The sequence below is a fragment of the Triturus cristatus genome, chromosome 1_2 (assembly GCF_964204655.1).
Source record: "Triturus cristatus chromosome 1_2, aTriCri1.1, whole genome shotgun sequence".
NCBI lineage: Eukaryota > Metazoa > Chordata > Amphibia > Caudata > Salamandridae > Triturus > Triturus cristatus.
Window position 1 is genome coordinate 468,511,137 of NC_140580.1, and position 21,907 is coordinate 468,533,043.

General features: G+C 42.8%; 1 protein-coding gene across 1 annotated transcript in view; it reads left to right on the top strand.

Moving 5' to 3' along the window:
- CFAP46 (cilia and flagella associated protein 46) overlaps positions 1-21,907 on the top strand; it is a 1,240,276-nt gene that overhangs the window by 1,073,254 nt on the left and 145,115 nt on the right. Inside the window, exon 56 of the mRNA XM_085606190.1 lies at positions 15,837-15,936. Within this exon, the coding sequence (XP_085462316.1) occupies positions 15,837-15,936 (100 nt within the window). The remainder of the gene's footprint in view (positions 1-15,836; positions 15,937-21,907) is intronic.

Sequence of the window (21,907 nt, forward strand, 5' to 3'; positions counted from 1 at the left end):
ACTAGCTGCAACATAAGTTATACAACCACATACTTACAACACACATACATATCACTACCTATATGTAAGATACATACACTATACTCCAAACAAAACCATTAAGCAACATTGTGATTACAACCCCAATAACTCTAAGTGTAAATGATGTGAGACCTGTTGCATTGCAAATGCTTGTTTATTTTTACAATGCATGAGAAATGGATAGCTATGAAGCATAGAAATGTCCCTTCACTAACCATGGCGTTTGAATTCAATGAAGCCTCTCTGTGGTACTCTGCACAAGTGCTAGATCCCTTCCGTAAAGGGGAATTTTCTCCAGACTTTGAAAAGTACAGATTAATTTTTGACCGCTTTACTAACTCTGAGGGCATATGCACCCAGTTCAATGCGTATGTTGCAGAACCTGTCTGAGAGAATCTTAACCTTGAGGTGCACCAGTATTGGCATGGTAAGCTACGTCAGTGGCCAGCATTGGCAAATTGTGTACTGGCTGTTTTGGCATTGCCAGTCTCAAGTGACAATGTCGAGAGGCCTTTTCACAAGTGAATGTTTACATGGGAAGGAAACAGCGAGTGCGCATGACCAAAGACTCACTAAAGAAATATTGTATGGTGTACTATAATAAGTTTGACTTGTAAAAATCTATTTGGACTTCATATACACTGTCCTTACACTGTCTATATGCCATGCATCAGTAAAGACAGCAGGCAATAATAAAAGCAAAGCATTCCATAAACACCGGTAAAACACTGTTTCTGCTGTTTTATATGGCGCAAAAATGAGTAACCACTGAAAAGCACTGTTTTTTAAGGTATTGAAATCACTGGAAAACACTGAAAAAAAACACCAGCATTTACCAAAAGTAGAAACTGAAAACAGGAAAGCCTACACATATTACATCACTCATGACATGGTCACTGACATCACTGATGATGTCACTGATGACATCTCAAATGACATCATACACGTGATAAACTGATGCACCTCTTCACACCCTAATATAACCTTTGATACACCCACTCTAAAATACTGACCACCATTTTCTAAACCATAGACAAATCAATAGCAGTTACTATATACCCACTGCCTACATCCTAGTTATACACACACATTCATTCATTCACCCATACAGTAACTCATACATGCAGTCACTCATCAATACAGCACTATTATATGTACTCATACACCTATACAAACACTCATACACCGTCACTCATCCACAGAGTTATTGACACACCTAGCTAGTCATGTAAAGAATCTATAACACTGCCGTTTACTCACCTATACAGTTATACATTCACTATCTAACCTATTCATACAGATACTAACATATACTCACTCTCTTATACAATCACTGGCACAAGCACACACTCATTTATACAGCCACTCTCACAATTACTCACTATCACATAGAGTAATTTATATACTCCAACACTCACATATACTGCCTTTCACATATGTAGTTACTCACACATATACCAGTGAGATATACATTCACTCACCAACACACTGATACACACACTCACTCACTCACTCACAGAAACAGCTATTTCCACATGCACTATTGAACCCAAACACCCAGTAAATTAGCTACTCATACATGTTGGCAGAAAGTCACACACTGCCCACCCACCTACACACACAAACACTGAGCCACCCATACAAATACTTATGCTACCAATAAGTAACCCATATAGACAGTCATGTACCTAATCATCAACCCATGCAGCAGCTTATACAACAACTGAGAGACTGATACAGACATTCACACAGTTTAGCCACTAACCATGCATTCAGTAAGAGACATTTAATCACTAATTTATACAGTCAGTCATACACCTATTAAATCCTCCACCCAGACACTTATACACCAACTCATTCTTCAATACACCTTGGCATTAACATATATAAAATATATTTAAACTTTACAAAAACACACATTCACTGGATGATGTCATCAGTGGGGTCATTAGTGATGTCATTTGAGATGTCATCAGTGATATCAGTGACCATGTCATGAGTGATGTAATATGTGATGTCATCAGCAGTGCATTGCGGGGGCGTGAGTTATAGTTAGCTCTACTAACTATAACGTTCACATTTCTCTGCTTTTGTACGAGTGAAATGACCAACTAACTATAACGTCCCTGAAACCTATGGTTTTTTTCAGTGAATATATATATTGGCACTGGCCAAGGACTCAGCGATATTTGCACAATATTTGATGATTCGTTGCACTTGCATTTTTTGCACTCAAAACAGTAACTTTGCTGTTTTGACTACATCTCTGATGAAATTTACCAATGAGTTTTTAAGGTATTTTTTAAAATACTATTTATCATATGTACATAATATTTGCCATTATCATCTGTATTAATTTAGCAGCTTTATAATATTGAATTCAGTTAGTTGCTACTAACTATCAATACAGTGTTTTGTAACTGTCGGTAGTTTCATAACTTGCCATTATCTGTATCAGGAGTCTGTTGTTTAGTTTGATGTACACTAAGGTTTATTTTTACAGGAATTTGTGCTTGTGTGTTAATTTATGCACGATTGTTCCCGAGCGCGTCATGTGATCAAGCTCGCGGATGCGAGCGAAACGCGTCATGGTGGACACTATGTCCGATGGATTGTAATGGACTCACACTTGCCTTTGCTTGATTAAAAAGAAGTCTTGCACCGATTCTGGATTCCGGCTTTTGTTTAATTATGTGAGCATATCGCAGAGGTCCCAGCCAGCGTTCTTCCCGCCTGTTGGCTGTTAGTCAGGCGGTGCTGGATTGGTTTAGTGCTATTGCGGAAGCCGGGGCAGACTGACTCCGGACTCTGGGACCCTCCCGCTTTGAAGAAGCACGACCTATGTCAGTCATCTGCGTTTTTCTAAAGCGCATCATGCACAACCCCTGAAGGAGTAAGCCGTTGTTGTGCCCCCCTACGGACTTGTCAATTTCACGGAGTAGCGGCGTCTTCTCGCTCCAACACTGGGAGGGAGCCGGTGCTTCACACGTAGTCGGAGGACTGGTGGGATCGGCGGTTACCCATGCGGTAAGAGCGAGTGCGTGCTACAGTGTTTATTTAATGACTAAGTAGGGTGCGGGATTCATTGCTCTATTTTTGTGAACATTATTACGGAACTTTAATCTAATTTACACTATTCGGATCGGTGCGGACACAAGCGAGGTGATCCTTTAACATTTAAATATGACAACCAATGATGCACTTCGGGATAGAGAGGCAGCTGCGGAGGCACTCTTTTTGAACCTACCTAACGTTCATCCAACAACATCATCAACCAATGGTGAACCTGTGAATCAAGACTTGAGGTCACTCTTGAAATTACTGGAAAAGCTCCTCAGAAATGAACTCACTAAGTGGTGGGAAAAGAAAAGTTTAGAAAAGTACAGAGATGTCAATCGGGTACCTAGAGGATTGCGAGTCCTGATTGCTCCGACTTTTGAGAATCCCAACCCAGCTATGCTAAAGGAATGGGCTGATAATAATTTACAGGCCTCCATGAATATGGTTTTGATTTTAATTAAATACGCCGAGATTGATAGAGAAGCAATAATTTTCGAAATTGAACGTGTCAATAAATTACTGGACGCAATCAATGATAAAGACTCTGTCGCCAAAGGTCGGGCTGAAATCGATATCCGCATCAAAAAACATGAGGAAACTATTAAGACTCGTAAAGCTTTCAAATTTGCCCGTGATCTCAATGACTATGCTACTGGGCGCATTTTTACATTTTCTAAAAAATTTGATAATTACAAGAGACAAGCACTCTCAACCCAGAAACCCATGGTAGAATCTGGGAACGTGGGGGGAGCTGCAACGTCCAACACCATCTCAGATATCGAATCCCTCACCTCAGATGGAGACTCTGACGACACGGGTCCAAACTCTCTACCTAGTTTGACTACATCTATCAATCCAATAACACCAGCGGAGGAGCTGAATTTTATCAGAGAGGATCGGAGACAAACCTTGCGACCGAGACAGCCTCCTATGAAGCAAGGGCAATCAGAACACGCCGTAATCGGAGTAGGAGGGAGAGGCGGAATAAATACCGCAAGAGGTTTCAACAGAGGGTACAGGGGAAAGAAATGGAGAAATCAGCAATCATTCCAAACCAAACAGTAATTAATTTGACTCAAGAAAAACTTACCAATGCTGAAATCCAAATTCTTAGTTTAGGACTTTCTTACTGTCCTACCAACAACTTTTCTTACAATCATACCAGAATTGATCTTTACAAGTTTGTTAGAAAAATCAAACTCAGAAAATTCTTTCAATTGAATAAAAAAGTCCCTGGACCCAAAATCACTCCTGTGAATAGAATAGCCGGCGAGCCTCTACAGGTCAATGACGTTCCATTGCTTCAAACAATCTTTCACCTCTCTGATTCTGACTCTACAAATGATGAAACTCTGGCGACTCAAGATCAACTGCTTGACATGGGCATCATCAGTAACCAACCTGCCCCGAGTCCTTTTCGCCCACCGTCCACTTTTTTACCTCTCATGCCAAAAGATGCTATTGACATTTTTAGTGAGAAAGTTATCGAAGAGCTAAAACAACTAAATAGAGGTATTAATTCTAGAACTAGAAGCCATAATTTCAAGAGTGCTCAATACTTTACTTTGATCAACAAATTGAAGCAAAAATGTGATATTATAATCAACAAGGCAGACAAAGGTGGCAATGTTGTCCTCTGGCACAAGGATCAATACTGTGCAGAAGCAATGCGTCATTTAAGTGATATTACCTGCTATCGCAAATCCTCACGCCAAGAGTTGCGACTTGTCCAAGAAACTATTACCAAACATCTATCACAATGGAAAAGACAAGGTTTATTAACCAAGGATGAATTTACTTATTTAAAGGTAGACTTCCCAGTAATTCCTGTCTTATATTTTCTGCCTAAAGTCCACAAAAACCTTGATCCTGTGCCCGGGAGACCGATAATATCAGCGCAGAAAAGTTTACTTGAAAAGATGTCCAAGTATGTGGATTATTTTCTTCAGCCCTTTGTTTTTGCCCTTCCTTCTTTTATCAAAGACACTCCTGACTTTCTTAACAAAATCAAGAATATTGCATGGGAGCCAGATTACTTGCTAGTTGTGATGGATATTGAATCCTTATATACTAGTATTAACCACGCAGATGGTTTAGCAGCAGTGCAGTATTTTCTTGCGCAAAGGGACATTATTATGTGTGACCATAACAAAATGTTGTTAAAGATGATCGAACTATGCCTTTGCAATAATTTCTTTTTGTTTGGTACTGAGGTGTACCAGCAGCTGCGAGGTGTGGCTATGGGGGCTTGCTTCTCCCCCAGCTACTCATGTTTACATGTGGGCTGGTGGGAGGAGCATGTCCTCAGACTACACATTCAAGCCACATGGTCTGCAAATGTGATGTATTTCTGGCGTTACATAGATGATATTTGTATGATTTGGAAGGGTGACAGAACCAGTGCACTGAAATTTGTTGATTTCATCAATGTCAATAACCTAAATCTTAAATTCACTGCTACCATTGACAATTTTAAAGTGGAATTTTTGGATATGATTCTTTACGTTAGCAATGGCCAACTTCATACCAAATTGCATCGGAAAACCACTGCAGGGAATTCCATTCTTCATGCGGATAGTGCTCATCCCCACCACACTATTCGCAGTATTCCCTATAGCGAATTCCTCAGGATTCGCAGAATTTGTAGTGAGGAATCAGAATGCCAAACTTGCCAATCAGAAGCCTATGCTCGTTTCCTCACTCGTGGTTATTCCAAAACAATTTTGGATTCTGCACTCACTAAGTCTAATCTCTTACCTAGGGTAGATCTCCTCACCGTTAAAAAAGCACAAGTGACACCTTCTTTACCATCTAACAGTGAGGCTGACTTAACCAATATCAGATTAGTTACCACCTACAGTCAGCAAGACAAACAAATTCGCAAAATGATTTATACACAGTGGCCTATTGTGCTAACTGACATGACACTTAAACCTATTTTGCCAGAGTTGCCTGCGATCACTTTTAGACGGGCCCCTTCTATGAGGGATGCCCTTGTCAAATCCAGCCCTGAAGTCTCCCTCAAAAAAACTTGGTTGACCAAAAAAGGTTTTTATAAATGCAACTCCTGTCGTGCATGCACTTTTGCCACTAATAGCATTGAATACACCACTGCATTCGACAATAAGAAAGTACCTATCCGCGACTATCTTACATGTCGTACAGAATTTGCGATTTACAAACTACGTTGTACTTGTGGCCTTGAGTACATTGGAAGCACGAAGCTCCCTGTACACAAACGGATTCTACAGCATGTCAGGGCTATAGTCAATTCAGACCCAAACTATCCTGTGGCGAGACATTTTAAATTGGTCCACGACAACAAACTTAAGGATCTAGAATACACTGTGTTAGGGGCTGTGCCAAATTCGGTGAGAGGAGGCAATCGTGAGAAAACACTCCGCCAATTAGAGACCCACTTTATCTTGTCCCTTGACACTAAGATGCCTTATGGCCTTAACAATAGTGAGGATTTACACAACTTTCTTTAATATGTCTCACTTTAGTCTATCCCATCTGGACTTCTGCCCTGTCCTGTTGTAATCATGCTGTAGTCATTTTATACTCACTTGTGCTAACTGTGTCATTCATTTTATTCATTTTTTATCTACCCTTTGTATCTTACTGAGAGTTGTGCCTTTGTACTATGTGTTAGGCTCTTAAGATCGACCTCCGTATATTTGTTCAGGCCTGAACAAATTTTGCTTATTGCCTCTTTTTAATTACAGTAGCTATCAGCTTTTTATATGTAGCACATTGCACTTTTGTTGACTCCTTGATGGTTTTTTTCTTGCCAGTTTGATAGACTTGACAGTTTCTTTCGAGAGAATTATTTCTCTGTATTGCTGCTTCTATACCTATTTTTCAGATTGGCAATGTTTATCTTTAGTACTGTATATGTTATGTTTATTAATATACCATCTCGATATTCTCTCATGTTATAAGAATTTTTTATCTGTCATCTTTTTAACATTCTGCTCATTTGCACTGTGTTTTAGAATCATTATTGTTAAGTTTATTGCTATATGTCAATTGTTACTGCCATTATGTTCATATTTATGTCCCTTTGGCACTAGGCACTTGTCTTTGACTAAGCGGTATTTGCACATTTATTCTGATTTTTGGCACTGGCCAAGGACTCAGCGATATTTGCACAATATTTGATGATTCGTTGCACTTGCATTTTTTGCACTCAAAACAGTAACTTTGCTGTTTTGACTACATCTCTGATGAAATTTACCAATGAGTTTTTAAGGTATTTTTTAAAATACTATTTATCATATGTACATAATATTTGCCATTATCATCTGTATTAATTTAGCAGCTTTATAATATTGAATTCAGTTAGTTGCTACTAACTATCAATACAGTGTTTTGTAACTGTCGGTAGTTTCATAACTTGCCATTATCTGTATCAGGAGTCTGTTGTTTAGTTTGATGTACACTAAGGTTTATTTTTACAGGAATTTGTGCTTGTGTGTTAATTTATGCACGATTGTTCCCGAGCGCGTCATGTGATCAAGCTCGCGGATGCGAGCGAAACGCGTCATGGTGGACACTATGTCCGATGGATTGTAATGGACTCACACTTGCCTTTGCTTGATTAAAAAGAAGTCTTGCACCGATTCTGGATTCCGGCTTTTGTTTAATTATGTGAGCATATCGCAGAGGTCCCAGCCAGCGTTCTTCCCGCCTGTTGGCTGTTAGTCAGGCGGTGCTGGATTGGTTTAGTGATATATATATATATATAGATATATATATATATATATATATATATATATTACCTACTGGCGGTCGCCAGTAGGTAGTTATAGTTAGGACCCTGTTTCCATAGGAAATCCGCAACATTCTATTTGGAATAACTTTTGCGCCGGTTGACGAATGCTCGCGAAATTTTCAAAACTAATGGGGCGCTATGCTCCGCTCCTACCCTGAAAGTCTCGGGGGGATTCGTCAATCGGGGGCTGAGATAAAAGGGGGTCCTAAAACGCGTTTTTCCCATGCATTTTTCCATAGGACCTTTAGACACAGCTACAGCCCGAATGGCTGAACAGAGTAAAATGACATTTGGCAGAGAGGTAGTCCTCAGGTCAAGGAAGTGCCTTTTGTAGGTCTGATGTAAATCTGTTCAGTAGTTCCTGAGAAAATAGCATTTAAATCAATATATATATCTGAGCCAGCTTATGGTGCGCTTACGGTAAGCTTACCGTACGCGTACGGTGCCGTGCGCGAGCGCGATTCTGATTGGCTGTTAGATCTTAGTAAACATTCCAATCGTTCGAAACCAGGAAGCTGCGTCCGCCATTTTCTCTCTCTTGCACTCTGACGGGGAGAGGATAAACAAAGGCCAAAAACATATAAACGGACTGGTTAGACAGCTTCTAACCACCTAGCTTTGATGTATGTGTCCCCAAAGTACCCCCAAGGTAAAAAAAAATTTTTTTTTTTGTTTGCGAAAAATCGCCGATTACGCTTACCGTACGCGTACGATAAAAATAAAAAAAAATAAAAAAATTATCCACACTCTCCCCACCCCGTGTGCAAATGGTGCCTGAAGGGACCATTTGAGCATGGCTTTTGATCTATTCGAAATCAAAACGATTAACTTTCACAACGAAGCGCTGAATATGTCCTCCATGTGCGCACGGTGCGCGAAGCGCATCGTGCGTACATGGACCATCCACGGCACTAACTGTGTAAAGTGGGTGCGCGGTGCGCGAAGCGCACCGCGTGCTCACTGTGCGCGCACGGTGCGCGAAGCGCACCGTGCCCGCACGGAACGAACTGCGTTAAGTGGGCGCGCACGCCACGAATGGCGTAAAGTAACTTAGCATTTAAAAAACCGTACAAATTCACTGAAAAAACCATAGGTTTCACACACGTTATAGTTAGGAATTAGCATTTAAAAAACCTTGCAAATTCAGTGAAAAAACCATAGGTTTCACACATGTTATAGTTAGCTGGACATTTTACTGATAAAAAACCAATGAAATTCCCCCATTATAGTTAGTGCAGGCAACTATTACTCACGCGACCGCAATCCTCTGCTGATGACATATGTGTCTTTATGAAAAAAAAATATTTGTAATATATGTATAGCTAAAACTTAATGGAAGAAGACATGGGCAAATAATTGTCTAAATACAGTATTAGCATCAGCAGAGGATTGCGGTCGCGTGAGTTATAGTTGCCTGCACTAACTATAACGGGGGAATTTCATTGGTTTTTTATCAGTAAAATGTCCAGCTAACTATAACATGTGTGAAACCTATGGTTTTTTCACTGAATATATATATATTATATATATATATATATATATATATATATATATATATATATATATATATATATATATATATATATATACTGGCGGTTGCCAGTAGATAGTTATAGTTAGGACCGTGTTTCCATAGGAAATCCCCAACATTCTATTTGGAATAACTTTGGCGCCGGTTGACGAATCCTCGTGAAATTTTCAAAATAGGTGGGGCGCTGCGCTCCACTCCTACCCTGAAAGTCTCGGGGGGATTTGTCAAGCGGGGGCTGAGAAAAAAGGGGGGTCCCAAAACGCGTTTTCCCCATGCAATTTTCCATAGGGACCTTTAGTCCAAGGTACAGCCCGAACGGCTGAACAGAATTACTTGAAATTTGGCAGAGAGGTAGTCCTCAGCTCAGGGAAGTGCCTTTTGCAGGTCTGGTGTCAATCTGTTCAATAGTTCCTGAGAAAATCAAAAGTAAAATCATATATATATGTGGGCGGAGCCTAACCACACATCTCATCCTGAGATCTGATTGGCTGTCAGCACTTCATCCAAGAAGTGTTGGCAGCCATCTTGGGACCAATATACATGATAGCACCTCATTAAAAAGCATTGCAGTTAATAGAAGGTTTTAAGACTTTAGTTACATTATAAATCATTTGTTGATGGTACCATACTCATTTTAGGAATTGTGGTATGTTCTAAGGTGATTTCACCATGTGAAAAAGCCTTCTGCTGGGATATCATGATTGAGAGAAAAATATTTTCTCATGCTTTTCCCACAGAGGTTTGGAAGGTGATCTATAAGCTAAACTGAGAGCTTATTTTCTGTAAATTCACATTATCTCTCTCAGTCATGTGAGAATGAAGTCTGACATTCTCAGTAAAACATGTACATCCAACAAGGGCAGAGACTGTCAGTTGATTCCTTTGTGTTCTACTGCAGCTTCCCAGAGTGTTCCAAAGAACAACTAGAGCGCTAACAGTCCTACTTATGATAAACGTATGGCACACCTGAAGCCATCTTGCTTGGATTAAAGTGGTAACTCTTAAAACATTTAATTTAAAAAGGAACAAAATGAGGGGGTTCATTTTTCCATAAAAAGTATGATTAGTGCTGCAGAAAGAAAAATTAGGGCACTTTGAGGGACTTCTCAAATCCTCTTCTATTTCATTAAAAAATTCTGACATGTAGACTGAAACATGCACTTTCAATACCAGCAGCAGTTTTCCCTGGTGAGCAGTAGCTTTACTACAGTGATCTAATGAGCAAAAAGAGTGCTAACATTCTGAATTTATGGCAAATGTGTGACACATCTGAATGCCTTCTTGATGGAATCAAAGTAAAAAACTGAAAGTATTTCCTACTGAGGAGACTGCAGTAAATGAGGAAATTAGGAAACTTCATAACAAATAAGTCTCCCAAGATGGCCACCAGAGACAAAAGAGCCCAAATGTAGCCCAAATATCACCCAGATGTAGCCCAAGTATAGCCCAATGACAGAATGTCCCAGAGTGTTCTTAAAAACAACTAGAGCGCTTACTGTCTTCATTATGACAAAAGTATGGCACACCTGAAGCCATCTTGATTGGAATAAACTGGTAACACTTAAAGCATTTAATTTAAAAAGGAACACAATGAGGGGGTTCATTTTGCCATAGAAATTATGATTAATGCTGAAGAAAGAAAATGAGGGCACATTTTGAGTGACTTCTCAAATCCTCTTCTATTTCATTAAAAAAATTCTGACATGCAGACTGAAACATGCACTTTTAATACCAGGAGCAGACTTCCATGGTGAACAGTAGTTTTACTACAGTGATCTAATGAGCAACTAGAGTGCTAACTTTCAGAATTTATGGCAAATGTGTGACATATCTGAATACCTTCATGATGGAATCAAAGTAAAAAACTGAAAGCATTTCCTACTGAGGAGACTGCAGTACATGAGGAAATTAGGAAACTTCATAACAAATAAATCTCCCAAGATGGCCACCGGAGACAAAAGAGCCCAAATGTAGACCAAAATCACCCAAATGTAGCCCAAATATAGCCCGATGACAGAAGTGTGCAAAACACTTATTATTTTGTGTTTTTGCAGTGTTATATAGGGCAGACTTGTCAGGTATTGGAGTGCTTTACATGAGCATTGGTTACATCACACAAGAACAAATTCATTTTGGTTGTAGACATGGGGAGAATAAGTGATTTGACCAGAATCACAGAATGTCGAGCTGAAGCAGAAACTCCAACCTGGTTCCCCAGTTGCAAAGTCTGCAGTTCTGGAAGTAACACCATCCTCTCCCCTAAGTGCAACATTTAATCAAGTGGTCAACTGGATAAAAAAACATAAAGATAACAAATAATGTAAAAGTGCTTTGTCGCTATTTGAAAACTCAGAAAATATGTCCTTATTTTAGTCTTTTAGAGCACTAACCATAATTTTGATGCCAATAAGACCCTCTCATATATGTAATTTCTAAAGGAAATGCTCTAGGTATTACAGTTTTGATTAAATCACGATGACGTCAGGCGTTCCACACTTTTGTAATAAAATTAGAATGTTAGCAATCTAGTTGTTCATTGGGATACTGTTGAGAGGCAGAGGCCAGGGGCACGGACTCTGAAAATTGAAGGCAGGTAGGAGGGTGCAAAGGCAGCAATTTAACCACACTGAGCAGGCAGGAAGGGCCGTGGCAGCACAACAGACTATGGAGGGCAGTGGAAAGGGGGGCAGGGGCAACAAACCAACAATACAGGACTTGCAAGAGAGGCTGTGGCAATGTAATAGACCATTGTGGGCAGAAGGAAGAGGCAATGGTAGTTCAACCATACATGCCAACAGACCCGATTCAGCCAGGAAACGTCCAATGTTTTTAAGCTCAAATGGGCTTTATTTGATCTGTCTCCTGTCTACAATCTCCTCTTTTTAAATGTAACTCAAAGGGGAAAATCAATACCCCAGTTTTTTTCCAAAATCTCCCTCTTACCAAGTTCAAAATGTTCGCAAGTATGGTACATTGGATCATGGAAGGAAATGGGGTAGGGACATGGACTTGGATAACAGAGGACAGGAGGGACATGGAGAGGTGCACCAAACTGACCCTGCAGGGCAGGCATCAGGGTTTGCTGCAGCACAATACACCACACAGGGCATGCGGGACGGGAGTGCAGCACAACAATCCATAGAAAGCAAGAGGGAGGGGACAATACCATGCACATGGACAACAGAGAACAGAGGGGCAAGAGGCAATGGTAGCTAGCTGACCATAATGGACAGACAGGCGAGAAAGCTGCAGCATAACAGACCATAAAGGGCAGGAGGGACGGATCATGTTATAGTTAGCTGGACATTTCACTCGTAAAAAAACAATGAAATTCCCCCGTTATAATTAGTGCAGGCAACTATAACTCACGCGACCGCAATCCTCTGCTGATGACATCAGATATTACATCACTGATGACATATGTGTCTTTATGAAAAATAAATATTTGTAATATATGTATAGCTAAAGATTAATGGAAGAAGACATGGGTAAATAAGTGTCTAAATACAGTGATATAATATCTGACGTCATCAGCAGAGGATTGCGGTCGCGTGAGCTATAGTTGCCTGCACTAACTATAACGGGGGAATTTCATTGGTTTTTTACGAGTGAAATGTCCAGCTAACTATAACATGTGTGAAACCTATGGTTTTTTAAGTGAATTTGCAAGGTTTTTTAAATGCTAATTCGTAACTATAACGTGTGTGAAACCTATGGTTTTTTCAGTGATATATATATATATATATCCCGTTATTTGAAAATTGTACAGACTTTAGAAGGTTTCTACATAATTATTTGGCCATACAAGTTTCCAATTGAAAGTTGATCAGGAACTTGAATACTCTAATGTTTACGATGCACCGTGAGTAGGATGCAGTAAAATTGAGACGGCCATCAATGTATAAAGCGTTTACATAAGCATTAATAACATTAGTATTTCTTGCTCGAATTCCTGTCTGCATTTTGCTATTATGTTTGCCCAAATTTTGAATGTTAACATCAGGAAAACATCGCAATTGTACAAGGCACATACACAAAAAATCGATGTCTTGTATTTGGGCTTCTGTCTCTATAAGTCTGCCTTCCATGTCTATGTTGAACCATACCACGTGCAGAGTATCTGTCTTCCTATTTAAGGAAGTGTTTTGGATTTGTATGTTGTCATGTGAACAAGGCTCTAGGGGAGCCGAAACGTTATGGCGACAAACTTGCGGACAAGCTAATAAATTTTCGCACGAAGAAAACGGTCCGTGTTTGTGTTTTCTGGGTCAGAGGCCACGAGGAGGCAGCCGCGCCTGGGGAGCAACATTGACTGATATATATATATCTATATATATATTCACAGAAAAAAATCAGTGGTTACAGGAACATTATATTTAAGCAGCCATTTCACTTGTACATAACCAGAGAAATTCAGCCGTTATACTTCGCTTAGCTAACTATAACTCTCGCCCCCGCAATGCACTGCTTATGACGTCACATATTTACATCACTCATGAAATGTTCAGTGACATCACTGAAGACATAACTGATGACATCTCAAATGACATCACTGATGACATCATCCACAGAATCTGTGATGCACCCACTCACACTCCCATATAACCTTTCATACATCCACCTGAACTTTCACACTACTCTTTTCAAAACCATGGACCCACCAATACCAGTACATACATACCCACTCACTCATTTATTGGTCTACATACACATCCACTCACTTAGCCATACTGCCACTCATGCTCATGGAACCCCATCCCCGGGGCTAGGTCTATGTTTAAATTACTATTCATAAACGGGAAGGGGGCTGTGCGGCCCTCCTCCCCAGGCCAATTTCAGACCCTCTGGGTTTGGCCAATATTTTAATGTTTTATTTTTTTTATTCTTAAAGGAGAGTGGCCACCCTCCCCTAGGTCATTTTCAGCCCTGGGAACCCCATCCCCCGCTGGCAGGCCTTATCCTAATTTAAAAAAAAAAAAATGGGCAGGCCCCCCCTACCTCGGCTGATATTGCCCCGGAGACCCCATCCCCCGGGATTTGGCCAAGTTGGTGGGGATGGCTGGGGGAGCAACAAGGCCCCTGCGGTCCCTGCCAGCTCCCCGCCACCTGCGGGAGCCAGCATTGATTTGGGCAGAGGGAGCTGCAAACATGCAGCTCCCTCTGCCCAAAAGTAATTCTGCTCCGCTTCATGGAAGCAAGAGCATTTGTCCTGCTCTCGCTTCCATGAAGTGGGTCAGAGTTTGCTTTGGCTTGGCAGGACCAGTGCTTCCGCCAAGCCACAGCATACTGCAATGTCCCGGGGGTGGGTACCCCGGGACATTGCAAGAGCCGGACCTGGGGGGTGACCGTCCCCAGGACCATGGAGGGCTCCCCGAGCTAGGCCGCGCTGCCCCCCTTCCATCTACATTGTAGCCTTGGTGAGGTGGCAGTGTCCGGGGCCAGGGAACCGCACCAGACCCTGCCTTTACTTAATTTTTTGTGCCCCGGGGAGGTGGCGGTCCCCGGGAGTGCGGGGGGCATGTGGCCCCCAGCATTACAATAAATTAGCCCTGGGGAGGTGGTGGTCCCTGGGGCTGCATGTGAAGTGTTGGCAGTCAATCAGATCGCAAGCTCGCGACAGGGATGGTTCACGGATCCTCCGCGCCCATATTTGTATATCAAGTGATGTTTAAATATCTCAGGAACTACTAAACAGATTTACACCATTTAACAAAAAGAGTGCACTCTGGACCAAGAGCTACCTTTCTGGCAAATTTGGTGTAATTCCGTTCAGCTATTCCGGCTGTAGCTGCATCAACAGTTTCCTATGGAAATTAACATGAAGACAAAGTGTTTTGGGAACCCCCCCTTTTCTTGGCCCCCAGTTGACGGATCACCCTGAAAATTTCAAGACACCAGCAACAGTGAGTGGGCCATTCATTTTTGAAAATTTCGGGAAGATTCGTCAAAAGGTGCCAAATATATTGGCAAAAGAAAAAACACTTTTAAATAGAAACAAGGTCCTAACTGAAACGACTGGGCACCATCAGTAGGTAATACATATATATAATTTCACAACCTAAATTGAGTGCTATTGAATGTGCTTGCTAAGGATAAAAGGCTCTTGACATTTATTGCATAGTCGTTGATGTTTCTCTTGTAAAGGATAGTGGCTGATTAGAGACGTAGATTCAGGGACTAGACAGAAGGGGTTTGTTATGGGGTGGAAGCAAAAAACTGAAACGGCCAGGCTGATATAAAATCGTTGAAGGGTTTACTGCAGTGATTTTGCTTTGGCCCAGTTCAGTGAGAAAGGCCCTGTCTGATTTTAGTTCAATGTCCTTGTTTCTTCAAATGTACTTTGATTATGTTAAATGTATTACAAATTCCAAGTAGTTAAATGTCAATGATCTTAATTTATAAGGGTATAAATTATTTAAATTTATTGGTAAAATTACTTTTTTACAGAATCTGTCAGCCCAGCCCACACGATGAAGGAGGTTTTAGAAAAATATCATAAGGTTACACATACCTGGAATGGTTTCATGGGCTTTCAACATGTCCCAAGGTTGGTATCATTGATGGAAGATAGGCTTGTGTTTTTGTGTACATTATCCTTCAACCAAGTGAGCTTTGAAGCGCAACTTTTTGATAGACGCTGAAAGTGTTTCTAAAATAAAATCAGTCATTGCAAAAGTGTCATTACTCTTTTTTTCTGATGATGATTTCTAACCTCAGAGTCATCATCTTTAGAATATCCTTCAGGTGTCAGACTGGATCGTTTTTTTCCATGCCTTCCCATGTGGATCCAGAGCTCTGCTCCCAATTTTTTGGCCTTCTGATGGCTTCCTATACAAAGTCCTGTGTGCTTGGAAACGATGTTCCCTCCTAAAGGACAGACTTCAAACCTTACCTTGATTCTAGGAAACTAATAATAGTCACGACCTGCACAAAGTGTCTCTCTTGTCTTCGGACTCGGCGTACCATTCAAAGTAGAGCAACAAGTGTGCGCTCATGTACCCAATGGCGATCCTGGACCGAGGAGCAAAGCTGTATGCTGCAGAACACATAAGTAATCACAGGTATCACATAAGACCTCTTCCTGCTGTCGAGGTCATTTGCGAAAGAGGTCTAGTTTGTGTTCAAAGTCAGCTGGTAAATCGAAGTCCAAACGAAAACACAAGAAAGCAAAGCGGGACATGACCCTCTCCCACCACTCTATATAAAGAGAAAGAGAAGGCACAATGGCTTTACATTGGCAGTCCATTTCATTCTATCTCCAGTTGCAGAGCCAATTCCTCAGTTGGATTTGTTGCTTCCCAAATTTCCCAGGTCATCCGGGATGCTGCAGCAAATTGAAGCCCTTAAGGAAGCCATGATACAGGTATTTGGCATGCTTCCTCTGGTGCGGAATCAAGCCCCAACAATCCACAGAGGTCCTCAGTTGTGTTTACACTGGCAGATCCATCTTCAGCCCATCTGACCCCATTAGACCTATCATGGACTATTTAGAGGTTTTGTGATGGACTTGCACTGTGATTCCAAGGCCTGCAACCTTTTTTCCTGTTCTACTCTGGTATTGACACATCTAGTGCTGAAAGAGGATGGGGCGCTGGTTCTGATGTTTCACACTGAACCGAATTCTCATTTTCCCGACTGATGTTACATTACAAAATTGCTAAAGCGCAACTGATCACCATTCTAATCCCTGTGCCCATCCAAGAGTGGATGCGCCAACAGAGGCTCCAGTGCGGTTATGGCTCAGATTCTGACCATAGATTGCCACTAACAAGAGATGATGATAGTTGGGATGGGGATGGTTAACCCCCTTTTTGAGATACCAAATTTTACATGGACTTACAAGAGGCCAGTGGGCTTGATTCTTCCCCAAATGCAGGATTGAAGTGGACATTTGGACCTCCAATAGAGAAGTGTGCTTCTTTTGCAGTGGTAATTTGACATCTGAGGTCTTGGACCTACAACTACCTTCTATTGATGTTACGATAAAGTTATTTTTTAAAATCTTATTGGAGCCTTTGCTCCAGTTCCTAAGGCCTTCATTTACACTTTATTGGGCGTCTTGTCAAAGCTATGTTCCAGCCACTGGTGAATGGGCAGGTGACCACATGTCACAAACCAGCACCTAGCACCCCTGATTTCCTCACTAAACATCCTACTGCTAAGAGTCTGGTTGTTCAGGCTTCAGTCAGCAACGCGAATCCCAACTAATGTCCACCAACTCCCTTGGGTATGGAGTTTAGGAGGATTGAGGCATTCAAATTCAAATTTTCTCTTCAACTAGAGTAGCACTGCGATCAGCCATTGCAGTTTGTTTGTTGGGCAGATATAAGCAGCCTCTGGAGCATAGCCAGTGAGATCTTGATTGCGGCCCCCGAAAGGCCTTAGGGACTTTCTGGCTCAAACTATTCAGGATGGTCTAATGCTGCCCTTGATACTACTGAGTGTCATGGAATGGTGATTGACACAATTGTGGTACTCCACCACTGTACATGGATGTGCTCCAGAGGTGTCTGTAACGACATACAAGCCTCTTTCATGGATAATGTAGGGGACTTTTGTTGTAGATACCCCCCACACTTTGTACCCTCCTATCTGAAAGAGACACGTTAGTGATAGATTCCTTACCTTAAAATATCCCCAGGCATCAGACTGGATCTGAAAAGTTTTCGTCAGCAGTACCCCTGCGCGTCGGAAGATGGCTTGGTGCAGCTCCGCATCTGTCGCTGGTGTCGTAAGCACCGAAATGACGTCACGGAGACAACTTAGGCACCACCCATGCGCGCTGATGTCAGTTCTTTCTTATTCCGCGCCAGCAAGCGTAGACCCGGTTAGAGCACATACCCTAGTCACTTTTTGACTAAACTTTTGAGACTTTTTGTCTTCAATTTTTGAGTCTTTGACTCCTGGTGCCACGTAGGTATGCCCGGATTTAAATCCTGTGGGGCCTGACGCCGTACAATGTCGGTGGCTGACCCCCATGGCATCTTTCTCTACTGTCTGGACCGCGACCATGACTCCCGGTCATGTTCCGAATGTCTGGCCATGGCTCCGAAGGCCTTCCAGGAGCGGTCCCGTAAGCTACTGGATGCCCGGCAGTCGTCTCCACACCGTTCGAGGTCCAGGGGTCGCTCGAGGAATCGCTCGCAGAGCCATTGTCATCGCTCCGCGGGGTCGACCTACTCGGATTCGGGTAAGAGATGTCATAAGATGAAGTCGAAGAAGCGTTTCACCTCTCCAACGTCCCCTCGTCGGTCTCGGATGCGGACGAGGGGGCCGGGGGTACCGACGGATAAGGAATGCAAGAAGCTGTAACAGTTCTGCAAGAAACTGTTTTCATCTGCCAGCTTAGGGCTGCGGCCGGTGAACACCGCATGCCGCTATTCCCACGCTGTGTGGTACACGGTTACGGTTGCTCAAGTGTTGTCTCAGTGTCCGGAGGAGGTTCGGACAGTGCTTTCCCAAGCTGTTGCTGAGGGGAAAGATGCAGCAAAGTTTGCCATCAGGTGTGGACTGGACACCGCGGACTCACTGGGTAGGGTGATTTTTACAACAGTGGCCCTCCGTCGTCACACCTGGTTGCAGTCCACTGGTTTTTTAGGGAATGGTCAAAGTTCTCTTATGGACATGCCCTTTGATGGTACTCGCCTGTTTGGCGATAAGGCCGATAGTGCGCTGGAGCGTTTTAAGGGCTCCCGGGTTACCTCCAAGTCCTTGGGTCTCTCTGAGGTCCTTCTGTTCCTCCTCTCTTTGGCCCAGCAGGGCTCTGCTCTGGGCACTATCAAAGGTTATCTCTCGGCTATTTCTGCCTTTCTGCGGCTTCCCGATCAGCGTTCTCTTTTTAACTCCCCCATTGTGAATCGTTTCCTGAAAGGCATTACACACACGTTTCCTCCCGTGCCCTTCATAATGCCTCAATGGTACTTGAATCTTGTCTTGACTTATCTGATGTGTGCTCCCTTTGAGCCCCTTCATAACTGTCCTTTGGCTCTTCTCACTCTAAAGACGTCTTTCTTGGTAGCTATCACCTCTGCTAGAAGGGTGAGTGAGCTCCAGGCTCTTTCTTCTAGACCTCCTTTTCTCTCTGTTCATCTGGACAAAGGGGTTTTAAGGACTCGTCCTTCTTTCTTGCCAAAGGTTGTCATGGCCTTCCACATCGGGCAGACCATCACTTTACCGACCTTCTTTCCGCCTCCGCATCCTTCAAAAGAAGAAGAGAGGCTCCATCGTCTGGACCCAAAATGTGCGCTCTCGTTCTATCTGAAGCGCACACAACAGTTCCGGGTGGATGACCAACTTTTTGTTGGCTACGCGGGCGCCAAAAAAGGTCGGGCCATGCACAAACGGACCATCTCTCGGTGGGTCGTTCTCTGCATCAAAGCCTGTTACTTGTTGGCTAAGAAGGAGCCTCCTGTGGGGCTGCGTGCCAATTCTACCAGGGCAAAGGCAGCCACTACTGCTTTGGGACGTGGCGTTCCCTTGCAGGACATCTGTCAGGCAGCTACGTGGGCCTCGCTGCACACTTTTACCAAGCACTATGCCTAGACATCTACATCCGGAGAGATGGCTTCTTTGGCCGTTCGGTTCTCCGGAACTTTCTGGTGTGATTTTGGTTCGCAGACCGACCTCCGGGGTAGGTATTGCTGGGGTATCTATTTTAAGGTAAGGAATCTATCACTAACGTGTCTCTTTCAGATGCACAAGTTACTACTTGTGTAACGATGTATCTGTAAGAGACATTAGTTAGTGATAGATTCGTTACCGCCCCACCCTTTCTCCCCGTTCTGCGAACTGATTTCTAGAGATAAGGTCCTCCTTTTCAGGGCCCTAGTTTCATGGCACCAGTGGTCAGTTTCTTGCATGGCTCTGCATTCCTGGCGCGTAAAGTTGTGTACAGAACTGACGTCAGCGCGCATGGGTAGCGCCTAAGTAGTCTCCGTGACGTCATCTTGGCGCTTACGACGCCAGCGACGGACACGGAGCCGCACGACGCCACCTTCCGACACGCAGGGGTACTGCTGACGAAAACTTTCCGGATCCAGTCTGACGCCTGGGGATATTCTAAGGGAAGTAATCTATCACTAACTAATGTCTCTTACATATATATCGTTACACAAGTAGTAACTTGTGCTTTAGCTACTAGATGCTGATTTTGGACTGTGACAGTGCCCTGAGGCCCTGCTAACCAGACCTCAGTGCTAGTGCTCTTTCCCTAAATCAAGGTGTTGTCTAATTGTGCTCAATTGGCAAAGGGTTTAGAACCACTGTAAGTCCCTCATAAATGGTACCACATGTACTGAGGGCATTGGTACTAAAGAGGGTCCATAAGAGCTGCAGCATATCTTATGCCACCCTAAGGTACCCACATACTAATTCCATACAAACTGCCATTGCAGGCTGTGTGACATGGTGCAAACCATGATTGAAAAGAATGACACTCCTGTGTGCATGCCAACATCACTGCATCTAATATATATGAAAGTCACCCCTAAATCAGGCCTTTGAACCCTCCGGCAGAATGCCTTATATATGATTTGAGGACATATCTGCATGAGTAGATAGGCCCCTGTGATGTCTAGTTATATTACTAGATATTGCAAGTGAGCCGGGAAGCCATCTTAAGGTATGTACTGGGCACTGGTCAAAACTAGTTCCCCAGCTACATAATGGCTTCACTAAAGATATGGTGTTTGGTATCAAACAACTTGTATTAATAAACCCAAACACCTTGTATTAATAAACTCATACTTATTCCAGTGATGGGTTTATTAATGCATGCACCCAGAGGGCACCTTGAAAGTGTCCCCAGAAAACCTGCCAACTATTAGTGTGTTGATGGACTGGTCTTAGTCAGCCTGCTGCCGTAGACATATTTCTGACCCCCAGGAGTGAGGGTTTTGCTCTCAGGAGGTCAGAAACAAAGCCTGCTCGGGCAGAGGGTGTTTGCAGCCCCTCACACAGGATGACCTCCGAATATGCATTCCAAGGCAGGGGGCTTTAAATAACCCATTGCCTTTGATATGCGGATCTGGCTTCCCTCACAGGAGAGGATGCTGACCCCCCCACTCCTTGACCAGGGCCCATTTGGTGCTTGGACAAGGTGGGGATATAAGCTATGCAGGAGACATGTTGCACTGCCAAACTAGATCTGGGTGACCAGATGGAAGTGAATTTCGACTTTAGAGATTTCACCATCTAGTGTGTGGTTTATTGAGGAATTCTGGGACGGGGTAGTGCCCACTCCCCAAAGGAAGTGGTCATCTAGGGGGTGTAGTGATCCCAGGCGTAAGTAACTCATTGGCTACTTCCCCTCACTATCCTTAACACCCCTAAATTGAGTATTTAGGGGACCCCCTGATACCTGAATTTTAGATTTCTACAGACCAAAATAAGTGGACAATGAAGAAGAAGGCTGACCTCAGAACAGAGGTGCACGATTGCCTTTGCGCCAACCCTGCCGCCCTGCCTGCTGCACCCGACCCTTATGGAGCAACTGATTCATCCTGCCTCTGTGCACACCT